The 13,130-nt window shown below is 32.8% G+C and overlaps 2 protein-coding genes across 2 annotated transcripts; both read right to left on the bottom strand.

Annotated features, from left to right (window-relative positions):
- Positions 1-663: 663 nt before the first annotated feature.
- On the bottom strand, positions 664-3,849 carry LOC111674547. The gene is made up of 3 exons (XM_023435175.2): positions 3,283-3,849; positions 1,527-2,176; positions 664-1,453 (listed from the first exon to the last, which is right to left on the bottom strand). Exons 1-3 carry the CDS (start codon positions 3,446-3,448, stop codon positions 938-940), a joined length of 1,332 nt encoding a protein of 443 aa, XP_023290943.1. The 5' UTR covers positions 3,449-3,849; the 3' UTR covers positions 664-937.
- Positions 3,850-7,718: 3,869 nt separating this feature from the next.
- Positions 7,719-12,022, bottom strand: LOC111674538 (mucin-5AC). The gene is made up of 2 exons (XM_023435165.2): positions 11,615-12,022; positions 7,719-10,256 (listed from the first exon to the last, which is right to left on the bottom strand). Exons 1-2 carry the CDS (start codon positions 11,778-11,780, stop codon positions 7,858-7,860), a joined length of 2,565 nt encoding a protein of 854 aa, XP_023290933.2. The 5' UTR covers positions 11,781-12,022; the 3' UTR covers positions 7,719-7,857.
- Positions 12,023-13,130: the final 1,108 nt, after the last annotated feature.

Below are 13,130 nucleotides of genomic sequence, written 5' to 3'. Positions count from 1 at the left end.
TTAGTTAGTTAGTTAGTTAGTTAGTTAGTTAGTTAGTTAGTTAGTTAGTTAGTTAGTTAGTTAGTTAGTTAGTTAGTTAGTTAGTTAGTTAGTTAGTTAGTTAGTTAGTTAGTTAGTTAGTTAGTTAGTCACATAGCTCATTCTTAGTTAGTTAGTTAGTTGGTTAGTTACATAGTTCATTCTTAGTTAGTTAGTTGGTTAGTTATATAGTAAGTTAGTTACATAGTTCATTCTTAGTTAGTTAGTTGATGAGTTAATTTGTTGACCTGACACACTGATTAAGGAGCGCACAACAGGGCCGATAGAGGTCTAGGTGTATTTATTCCTTCTTTCAAACTAACTAACTAGTTACATAGTTCATTCTTAGTTAATTGCTTAGTTAATTATATAGGTAATTAGTTGGTGAGTTAGTTATTTAATTCATTCTTAGTTAGTAAGTTACTTTGTTAGTTCATTTTTAGTTAGTTAGTTCCTCTGATTACAGTTTGGACAATTAATCAAGCAATAGTCTATCAGGATACAGGTCAGATTTCACTTTCGATTAAACACCAGAATATAGTCTGGACTTTTGATCAGAACTATGCACCACACTACACTACACACTACTGCCTGAAATGATGATCATAATACTCCATTACTTCCAGTTAAGACTAAACTATTAAGTGCAAGTTGTTAGTCAAATTACGAACTGCGATCTGAATACAGATGTTTCTTTAGATCCTTATAAACTCTTCTTGATTTCTTAAGTAATTCTTAAATTTATTTCAGTGATTGTACTATTTTATTAAAAAAAACATTACAAATTACTTACAAACTAATGACTGCAAATTATTTCTCCGTTTTTCTGAAATTCAATATTACAAAACTAAACTTAAAATGTACATATTTACACAATTTCAAACTACTACAACAAATCTATCAATCTATTCGAAAATCGTCAATTACCCTCGGGTTCTTCTTTGACATTTTGCGAAGGTATCATCACATTAGCCAAACGTCCACGGGTCATGCTGCCAGATGATCGAGTAGTAGCTCCTATCTTCGCTACTGGTGCTGCAGTAACAAGGGAAGGTGTGGCGGGAGAGGAATTCACGGTAGAAGAAATACTAGCCGATCTGGCGGGAGTGGAGTTATTGACACTATTAGAAGTTGGTTCTTGTAGTAGATTACTTAATCTGCGTAAGATATTTAATTCAGTGGTATTTACTCCATGTAGTGGAGACGCAGCAGAAGAGGAGGTGGAGGATGTTGGGTTATTAACGTTAGAGTGTATTTGATTGTGAGTGCTGGTGGTGGAAGAAGCTTGTGAGGAATTATCAAATATTTCTCCCAAGACCTCATAAATACGTCTTTTGAATATGATCTTTTGTCGGAAATCCATGGCTTTCATTTCGGGTAATAAACCTTGCAGGAAAATGCCATCATAGTCATGTTGAGGTAATAAGTCCAAGGGCTGTAAGATAAAAAAAGGATTAAAATTAATAAAACTATTTTCAAATGAATTCTTAATTTAAATATATAATTACCTTGGTATCGATAAAATTATCCGAGGCATAGCAATTATCCTTAACTCTTAATCTCTTTTTGGGCGGTGCACAGGCATAATTAATAGAATCTCTTCTACTTATTTGCAGGGGCAATTCTGTATTTTCTTCTTCAATTTGTACCACAGGTGGATGGAATTCAGGTTCTTCATTGTCTTGCTCATCCGCTGGCAACATTTGTGGTGATGCCTGCTGTAATTGCGAAGACTGTTGTTGTCCCACTGACGTTTCCATTTGCTGTAAATCTTGCTCCATTTCTTGGGTATTTTTCGAGGTAGCCTCACTGGCCACACTGCTACTACGTTCCTCTTGATTATATTGAGATTTATCTTCCATATCTTCCTGCATAGCGGCGGCATAACTATCAATAGATTCATCACACAGCGATACTTTGGGTATATCACCCTTTTCACTGAGCGGTGAAGTGTAGTAGGGATTTGTGCCGTTATAGGAATTGGATGCTGATCTACGTGATACTGGAATACCGGGTGTTATGTGTGCGGAGAGAAATTGTAGCTCTTCATGTAGATAATAGGGTTTGGTACGATTGGCACTGGCTGGTATCTTATTGACATTAATCGAGCGTGCATAAGAGGTGCGTATGTTGCGCCAACGTTCCTTGCAGGAGGAAACTAAAGGAGTGATGGGGAAATATTGACATTAGTGGTAGTTTGTTTAAGAAATTTCATAAAGTTATTAAATTTTTAGATAATATTGAACTAGATTTAACATAAGCTAAACTATAGACTTAACACTAATCCAAAGTTTAGTCCAAAGGCGGTGTGTTCGACTTCCAACGGGTTCAATAGACCCTTCGTGTAACTAACTAACTAACTAACTAATTAACTAACTAACCAACTAACTAACCAACCAACCAACCAACCAACCAACTAACTAGCTAACTAACTAACTAACTAACTAACTAACTAACTAACTAACTAACTAACTAACTAACTAACTAACTAATTAACAAACTAACTACCTACCTAACTTATTAACTAACGAACTAACTAACTAATTAACTAACTAACTAACTAACTAACTAATTAACTAACTAACTAACTAACTAACTAACTAACTAACTAACTAACTAATTAACTAACTAATTAACTAACTAATTAACTAACTAATTAACTTACGAACTAACTAATTAACCAACTAACTAACTAAATAACTACTTAACTAACTAACTAATTAACTAACTAACGAACTAACTAATTAACCAACTAACTAACTAACTTACTAACTAACTAAATAACTAATTAACTAACGAACTAACTAATTAACCAACTAACTAGCTAACTAACTGCAAGCGTTTTTCATAGAAGATTTATTTGGCAACACTCTTCACCACTTTGCCAAAAAACAAACACAATAACAACATCAAAACAAATCTCCGTTATGGAGGGTAGTTGTAGTAAAACTCTGTGATGTGGTTGTTGTTGGTATTGTTGCTGCAATTTGAGTTAAACTTACACTCGTACAAGAGTGAGTGAGTACACAAACAAATGTACGAGTATCAAAAAAAAAAAAACAAGCAGAACAAAACACCTTTCTCTCTACCGCACCATTTTTAAAACAAAATGTTGCCCCTTGTTGTAAAAGAAAGCAAGCCATGAAGAACAACAAAATAATGATTAAAGTAATTTATATACTAAATTGTAACTAAACACTTTTGTAGCAATACTTTTGTTTTCCTAATTTAATATTTTACTTATAAATTATTTGTTTAACTTACTAGAATCATTCATTTCTTTGGAGATTTTAATCCAGGCCTGATCAACAACATCTTTCTTCAAGTAGTGAGGATGAGAACGATCGTACATACAGGGATACTGCTCCACTAGACGACATATTTTGGCATTGATATTATAATGATCGGGTTTGTTGTTATCGCTCGACATGTTGTTGATTTTGTTTTTCTGAATTGATTGCACAATGGAAAAAAATCAATAGTTTTTGTTTCGAAAATATTTTATTATTTAGTATTTTGTTGTCAACAACAACTATTGTATAGTTTTATTGCTTATTTTATTGTTGTAGTTGTAACTATTAGTTTGTTTTCTTTTATCGTTTTCAAAAAAATTTATACAATTTTTTGCCGCGTTTCAAAAATATTGCAAACACTCTCGTTGAACAGCAAACAACAGACTGAAGAGCTCATACTCTGCTCGCTCTCGGTACAACAAACAAACAACATCATTATCATCATTAAATCGCCTTCATTATCATCATCTTCTTCACAACAATCGTCAAGGCAGGCAGGCATATACACAGAACAGGGCATGCCAGACCAAACCAGGCAGCAAAACACTACAATGTGCTGCTGCTGTTGTTATTATTATTGTTATTAGTTGTGATGTTGTTATTGTGTTTTTTTTTTTTTGTTTTCGTCTCTTTTTTCGGTCGAATACCGCAGAAATACAATAACAAAATAATCACACACATATATATATATATTCTTACTCACACCACCATCCCATAAAAACGATACAATGTCGTAGTCGTCATCAGCAATAATAAAAACAAAAACAACAAACAGCAGCAGGCAATGATGAAAACATGTAAAATGTGGTTGCTTGTTGGGTCTGATATTGTTACTGTGTTGTTGTTGTTGTCATCGCCGTTGCTGGGCTTTTGTTATTGTATACAGTTTTATTTTACTTTTTTTCTATTTCGTGTGTTTTACTGTTGTGTTGCTGTAGTTTTTGTTGTGACGATAGCAACCTTATGCTCCACAGTGGGACGAAATGAAATTTTTTAATAAAAATTATACTGAACTAAAGTATACGCTAGAATATAGACTAGAATATAAACTGGATTATAGTCTAAATTATAGACTAGATTATAGACTAGACTATAGACTAGACTATAGATTAGTGTATAGACTAGCCTATAGACTAGACTATAGACTAGACTATAGACTAAACTATAGACTAGACTATAGACTGGACTATAGACTAGACTATAGACTAGACTATAGATTAGACTATAGATTAGACTATAGACTAGACTAGACTAGACTATAAACTGGACTATAGACTAAACTATAGACTAGACTATAGATTAGACTATAGACTAGACTATAGACTAGACTATAGACTAGACTATAGACTAGACTATAGACTAGACTATAGACTAGACTATAGACTAGACTATAGACTAGACTATAGACTAGACTATAGACTAGACTATAGACTAGACTATAGACTAGACTGTAGACTAGACTATAGACTAGACTATAGAATAGACTATAGACTAGACTATAGAATAGACTATAGAATAGACTATAGACTAGACTATAGAATAGACATAGAATAGACTATGGACTAGACTATAGAATAGACTATAGACTAGACTATAGAATAGACTATAGACTAGACTATAGAATAGACTATAGACTAGACTATAGAATAGACTATAGACTAGACTATAGACTAGACTATTGACTGGACTATAGATTAGACCATAGGCTAGACTATAGACTAGACTTTAGACTAGACTACTATTATTTTTCTTCAATAACGACCCACAGTATTGTTTTATAATGATGTATACACAATCACACATTCACCCATGAAATAGTTATAACAACAACAGTACCGAAAAAAATACAACAAAAACACACTCGCCATCAACAGCAGCAGGCAGCCAACATTTTATAGACTGCTGCTCAAGTAGTTGAAAAAAAAAACAAAACCAAACAGCAAAACAGCCAGAACAAGCAGGCAGTCGACCAGACAACAGCAACAGACTTTAACGAAACCAACAACGATGGTAATGATGACGATGACGACGACGACAACGATAAAAAAATTTTTCAAGCAACTAACAACAGCAGCTGTACATACGAAATAATAAAAGAAAAACAACAACAATAATAATTTTAAATCACCACCATCGTCAACAGCAACAACACAATAACACACTAGACTATATATATATACATACAAACAAACACACACACACACATATCAACATAAAGCAATGTTCATTATTGACAACATCATTACTAACTTCATTATTAAGAAGAGAAAACTTTGTGTAGCAAGAAAAAAAACAAAACTGAGTGCAGACAACAATGTCTGTGGTTGATGTAACAACAACTACAGACTAACGGAAATACCAGTAACAATAACAACAAAAACAATACAAATAAAGTAAAAGATTAATTTTTGGCAAATATTTTTAAGGAAAAACCTTATTATAAATCTAACAACAACAGGCAACTATTGTTACCAACAACAACAACAATAGCGTAACGAAAAGTAAACTACCACCACCTTTTCACTCTCCCTTTGCAACCAACAATCCTTGTTTAAACCACCATTATTTTTAATGTGTATTTTTTGTTGTTATTTTAGCTCTAGCAACTATAATTTTGTCGCAACTACCTGCTGCTGCTTATGTTGATGATGATGGCTTGAGTTGTTGCTTAAATTGTGTGTGTGTGTTTTTTGTTTGTTTCTTATATCGTTTTTCAGTCATAAAGCAGCTGTTATTGCTCAATTGTTTTTTCCTTTTCTTTTTTATTTTATAATGTTGTTGTTAATATGTTGTTTTTATGTGCGTGTGTGTGTATGTTTGCGCTATTATTGCAAACAACATGTTAAAAGAAACCTAAAAATATTGTCTATGTTGCTTGTTCAGCAGTAAAAAAAGAAAAAAAAAAAAAAAAAACAAATGCATGATCAATTGGTCATTTGTTTGAGAGACGATTTAAGATGATTACAAAGAGAGAAGAAAAAATATAAACAGTAATTAGTGATGCTAATGTGGAGATTTAAAAAATTGCAAAAGATGAGTTACTAGGCTATAGAATTGACAATAGGATCGACTAGAGGCTAGACTAAAAACTCGACTAAAAAATAGTATTTACAGACTATAGACTAGAGCATACCATATATTACTATAGAATAGGTTATAGACTTGACTATAGACTAGTCTGTAAACTAGACTATAGATTAGAGTAAATAATAGAATATATATTAGACTAAAGCCCAGAATATTGAGTAGATTATAGACAAGGCTATAAACCAAACTATATAATATAATGTAGATTAGAGTAAAGACTGGACTATAATACTAGACAAAAGACTAGACTCTAGAAGTGACTTTAGACGAGACAATATACTATACTATAGACTAGACTATATACTAGACTATAGACCAGACTATAGACTAGACTATGGACTAGACTATAGACTAGACTATAGACTAGACTATAGACTAGACTATAGACTAGACTATAGACTAATATGTACCAATAGGCAGGCCCACGAGAAGTGGGGAAGTAGGGGGGTGTGGTTTATAATAATCTAGATTATAGACTGGACTATAAATTACACTATGGACTAGACTATAGATCAAACCATAGACTAGACTAAAAAACTAGACTACAGACTAGATTTCAGACTGGACTATAGACTAGACGATAAAATAGACGACAAACTAGAAGATAAACTAGACTATAGGCTAGACAATAGATTGGGCTATAGAGTAGATTATATACTAGACTTGTTTAGATTTTAGTTTACGGAGGAGACTATAAACAAGACTACAGAATAGTCTATAGTTTAGGCCATAAACTAGACTCTAGACTGGACTAGGGACTTGCCTACTATCCACTTTATAGATTAAATTTAAGCTCAATTTATTTTCTAGACAATAGTTTGCTGTTTAAGCTTTTACATTATAGCGTTTTTTATATGCAGCTAAATTTACCACACTGTTTTGCTCTCATACTTTCTGTTCGTCTTTCTCACTCTCTCACAACGAATTAAATATTAAATGTTGGTAAACAATAGCGTAAAAATGGTTCAATTAAATAATAAACAAACGTTTTCTTTTTAAATTTAAATTTGAATATTTAACGGTTTTAATAGAGTATACAGTTGGAGAAGCACTGCGTTCCAATACACATTTAATACAAGAGCAGAGTTCTGGAGGAATGAATTGTTAGAGGAAATATATTGACGCGTTAGTAAACTTAGTAAATTAATAAAACTTACCATTAAGAAATAACTTACAACATGTTTAATAAAACACTAAAGTTCCACTTAATCCAAAAAATTCGTTAAATTTACAATGTTTGACTAACTAAGGTTAAGTAATTTTGTTTTATTTTTTAGATTAATTGAACTTTGTTTTTTCTTTTGATAATAATTAACAGGGTTTGAAATTAATTTCAATATTTATTTACTGAAAACTTGGTTTAATTTTAATATGTAATGCAATTATATACATATAAACACGAAAAAAAGGATATACAAAAGACATACATAAAAAAGTTTATAAATAGGTTGCTTTCAGTTTAATCATCTGAGGGTTCCGATTTAATATGGGACTGCTTAACAAACAATGGATCCAAAACATCAACACCCACTGTGCCGGCGGTCTCTAGAATGGGTATTTCTTCGGTTGGGGTTTTAGGTTTGTTGCCAGCTGATTCTTTAAATGAGATTTTTATATCAGCTACAGGAGTAGAGTAGTCACCTACGTTTGGAGTTGGTAAGGCTTGGATATGGGAAATTTTTTGGGTTCTAGTGCTGGGAGCGGCTGATGTATTAAGGCTGATGGGTTGTGAGATTTGTATTTGTGACAGTGAAGAAGACGTTGAAGACTGAGTTTGTGGTAGGTTATTGAGTGCATTAGAGCCTTTGGACGTAATGGGAGAGCCTGTCGTAGTAGTTGGGGTATTTTGGGTTTTCTCCACCGGCAAAGGACCACATATGGAATAACGTCTTTGCATCATTTGTGGAGCATTAATGTGACTACGTACTATTTGTCTTTTAGCCGCAAGATTAGCTGAAGTGGGAGGCAACATAGGATTTTTGGCCACTGCTGAGACTTTAGTTACGGTGGAGCTTTGGAAATTGGAGATTGTCTGTACATTTGTAGGTTTTTGATTAATGGTATTAGTAAGAGGTTTTGGTGAAGCTACTGTTTTAAATAAACCAGTAGTAGAGCTTAGTATACGATTAGCGGGATGTACATTTTTGAATGCTGTTTGGTTTCCCAAATTAGTTACAGAAGATTGATTGTTGCTATTTGCAGAAGTTGTAACATCTGCGTTAGAAGTTGTTACAGGAGATTTAGTATTATTATTCGTATTGAACGAACGTACGGTTATTTGATTTTTATTAGTGTTTGGGACTACAACTGTTTCTCCTGGTCCCTTAGCTGGTGTGACATAAAACGTACCCATATTGGTATTTTTATTAGCTATGCTAGAAGTTATGTTATGGTTTGGATTCATTGCTTTCGGATATATACGATAAATACGTTTCTTGTCGCCATCTCTAGCTACTATAGTACTGCCAGAAGGGCCTGAAACTCTTACAACTTTTTGCAGAATGCGCCGTGGCAAACCCATAACATTTTCCTCTACTGTTGGTGTAGCAGTAGCTGTAGTCTTTGCCGTTTCTGACGGTTTAGCTTTTATTTCCTCCCAAGTGCGTGGTAAATCTATGTCGTCATCATCATCTATATTGTCCAAAGAGAATTGAAAATCATCATCATCTAATGAGGGACTTAGGGAGAGAGGCGATATTTGTGCCTTTGAGCTATTGTCTGCATTATTAGGCATCGGCAATTTAATAGAGGGTTTGCTAGCAGTAGGAGCTTGAACCGGTTGGGCAGCCGTAGTAAAAGCTGTATTTGTTTTTATTTTTTCTTTAGCATTTATAATTTCAGGTGTATTTTTGGCTGCCTGCACCAAAGAAACCAATTCACGCATTAATCTTAATTCTCCCGTGGTGGTATTAACCACCTGCGGTTTTTTATGGGGAAATTTTAGTACCTCATTTGTTCCTGGAAAATCGGCAGTGTCATCGAATACTTCTAATAACGACTGATAAATTTTTGCTTTAAAATTCATTTTTTGTCTAGCATTCATTTCCTGAAGACGTTGTTTAATTGATTGCATAAAAATTTCATCATAATCCAGAAAATCAATTGAAGCTTCATACTGTGTTCCTATACATCTGGTAGCCACTGCAGTAAAAGTACCACAATCCACCATTTTAATAGGTTTAGGAGTCGAGGTTTTCTTCTCCACAAAAAACCTCTCAGAAGAATTCATTGTATCTTTTATCATCTTAGAACGCATTTCCTCTAACTCCTGCGCACTTTTATTATCACTAAATGGTTTGTTGATTTTAATTTTATCTATTCTAACCACAACTTTTTTATTAGGCAACAACTCTAAATCATTATCCTCCGAACGTTTTCCTCCTTCCTTGACAACTTTACGTGTACGTTTAGACTCCGGTTCTTGTGAATCTTCATCTCCTAATTCACCCAGTAACTCAGGATCCAAGCCTCTTTTGCATGAACGTTTATAACTTAAACGCCTTTCGCGATTTTCACCCTCACCAGCTTCTTCACCGATTTCATCTACAATAAAAACACCACTTCCACCCCTTTGGCTCTTGTTTCCGTCTAGTTTTTCATTCGATTCATCAGCACTATTGGTATTACTATCACTTTCATCAGCTGCATCATCATCTACATTGACTATTTCATCATGTGTAATAGTGGAATTGGTTTCATCATTTAAAGCCGCTTCTGGTTGTCGTTTGGATTTTGTCTTTTTTTCATCTTCCAAAAGAAAGCTCATATAATCATGCAAATAATAGGGGTTACCACGTCTATTTACACCCTGATAAAAAGCTCGCAGTAAATTCTTCCAACGATTTCTACAATAATCAACTGATTGAAAAGTGCAAAAAATATTAAGTTAGGTCAAGAAGATTTTTGAAAATTAGATTTATAGTTAAATTATAAAGGGGGTCGTATTAGGAGTCACTTTCACAATATTCTTTTTTCTAGACGAACATATAACACTTTATTATATTATCATAAGTCAGAAGTTCATAGTATATATAAAGAGTACTTACTGTCTTAGGAGTTTATCTATTTTAATTTAAGTTCAGTTCTACTTCAGTTTTAGTTCAGTTCTAGTTCAGTTTTTGTCCTGTTCTAGTTGAGTTCTAGTACAGTTCTGGTTCAGTTCTAGTTCAGATCTAGTTCAGTTCTAGTTCTGTTCTAGTTCAGTTCTAGTTCAGTTCTAGTTCAGTTCTAGTTCAGTTCTAGTTCAGTTCTAGTTCAGTTCTAGTTCAGTTCTAGTTCTGTTCTAGTTCAGTCTAGTTCAGTTCTAGTTCAGTTCTAGTTCTGTTCTAGTTCTGTTCTAGTTCAGTTCCAGTTCAGTTCTAATTCAGTTCTAGTTCAGTTCTAGTTCAGATCTAGTTCAGATCTAGTTCAGTTCTAGTTCAGATCTAGTTCAGATCTAGTTCAGATCTAGTTCAGATCTAGTTCAGATCTAGTTCAGATCTAGTTCAGTTCTAGTTTCGTTCTAGTTATTTTCTAGGTCTTTTCAATAATCGTTAATATCTGTTCTAGGTCTGTTCTAGTTATGTTTTAGATCTGTTCAACTTCAGAATCTCTGTTCTAGTTTAGTTCGGTTCAAGTTCTTTTATAGTTCGCTTCTACTTCAGTTTAGTTCAATTTTGGTATTATTATAGTTCAGTTATAGTTAAAGTATTAGTTCAGTAAGTTTTTAGTCTGGATATTTTTCTTTTTGTTTTATAACGATTTTTAATTTTATTTAACAAAAAAACCCTTTGCATAAAATTAATTCTTATAAGATTTAATTTTCCCAACTATTTTGCTGTAAAAATAAATGTCTGTTCACAAAAAATACAACCCTGTAAACATATCTCAAAATAACTGACAATTGTTGTTGACACAAATACAACTCAGCGCTTTATTATTAATACTCTAGTTAGAGAACAACTGCTTTCATTAAAAAGCAATGGATTTCAAACTGTAAACACGATGAACTAAAACAGTAAGAACAAGCAGGTAGAAGAAAATAAAAGCAAATTGTGTGGTGTTTAAGAAAAAAAATATAAAAAACAAAAACAAAACGTGTGTGTGTAGTGTTTCTTGTTAAAAATATAGGGCAACAACAACAGTGAAAATAAAAACAATATAAATATCAACAAATAGTGATGGTAAGTTAAAAATGTATTTTTATTAAAACAAAAATTATTTGCAAACTAACTTACCGGTTTGATTACACTCTTTCGCCACTACTTGCCAAGCCTTTTCACATTCTGGCGTAGAATTTTTACGCACCGAATTGCGATCGTAAAGACATTTATGTTTTTCAATGGCAGAACATAATTTAACACTTATATCAAACACGGAATTGGCATTTTCCAAATCGCTCATTATTAACACTTATTTGTTTTTTTTTTGGTGTTTTGGAAAGATTTTTTTGTTAAACACTTTTTATAACCACTTAAGCGGCTTAGTAGTTTTGCTACAAATTTCTTTTAATTAATTTTGTTGTTTTAAGGGTTTGTTTAATAAGTTAAAATTTCTTGGGAGTTTATTAGAAAAAGAGAAAACACACCACACACTTATTAAAACACTGCGAAAAAACAAACGACACACAACATTTTTTGTCCAACTTTACACAATTGACAGCTCGTTTTTGTTTAGGGAGTTGCCAGTTGCTGAAAACGCCACTTAATAAAAAAAGCTGCCATATAACGAGTTTTAAATAGAAGAACAAGCATTGAGGAAAAAAGGTATTGCCAGTTGTTGGGAAATTTCTTTTGTGGGGATATGAGTGCAGGGAAATAAATCTCTTGTGTTGGTTGTTTTCCTTTTATGTTTAATTTGTCTTTTTGTTGTTGTTATTGTAGTGTGATAAATAAAAGCAGGCATGGAAAATTTAAAATATTTAAATATAACCTACTAACTTATAACTTTTAAGTTATTTTAAAGTACGCTAGACTTTAGATAGACTGGACTGTGGAATAAACTGTATAAAAATTTAGACTATCGACTAGACTATAGAATATACTATAAAGTAGACTACAGAGTAGACTACAGACTGGATTATATATTATACTATAGAATAGAATGTAGACTAGACATTAGACTTGACTGTGAAATAGAATATAAAACAGTCTATAGAACAGACTATAGACTAGACTCTAGAGAAGACTATAGACTAGAATATAGACTAGGCTATAGACTAGACAATAGACTAAACTATAAACTAGACTTTAGACTAGACTATAGACTAGAATATAGACTAGAATGTAGACTAGACTATAGACTAGACTATAGACTAGACTATAGACTAGACTATAGACTAGACTATAGACTAGACTATAAGACTAGACTATAGACTAGACTATAGACTAGACTATAGACTAGACTATAGACTAGACTATAGACTAGACTATAGACTAGACTATAGACCAGACTATAGACTAGACTATAGACTAGACTATAGACTAGACTATAGACTAGACTATAGACTAGACTATAGACTAGACTATAGACTAGACTATAGACTAGACTACAGTCTAGACTACAGACTAGACTATAGACTAGACTACAGACTAGACTATAGACTGGACTATAGACTAGACTGTAGACTAGACTATAGACTAGACTATAGACTAGACTATAGACTAGACTATAGACTAGACTATAGACTAGACTATTGACTAGACTATAGACTAGACTAGACTATAGACTAGAATACAGACTAAACTATAGACT

Source organism: Lucilia cuprina, chromosome 5, assembly GCF_022045245.1.
Source record: "Lucilia cuprina isolate Lc7/37 chromosome 5, ASM2204524v1, whole genome shotgun sequence".
NCBI lineage: Eukaryota > Metazoa > Arthropoda > Insecta > Diptera > Calliphoridae > Lucilia > Lucilia cuprina.
Note: the sequence above shows the minus strand (reverse complement) of the source record. Positions and strands in the feature narration are given on the sequence as shown.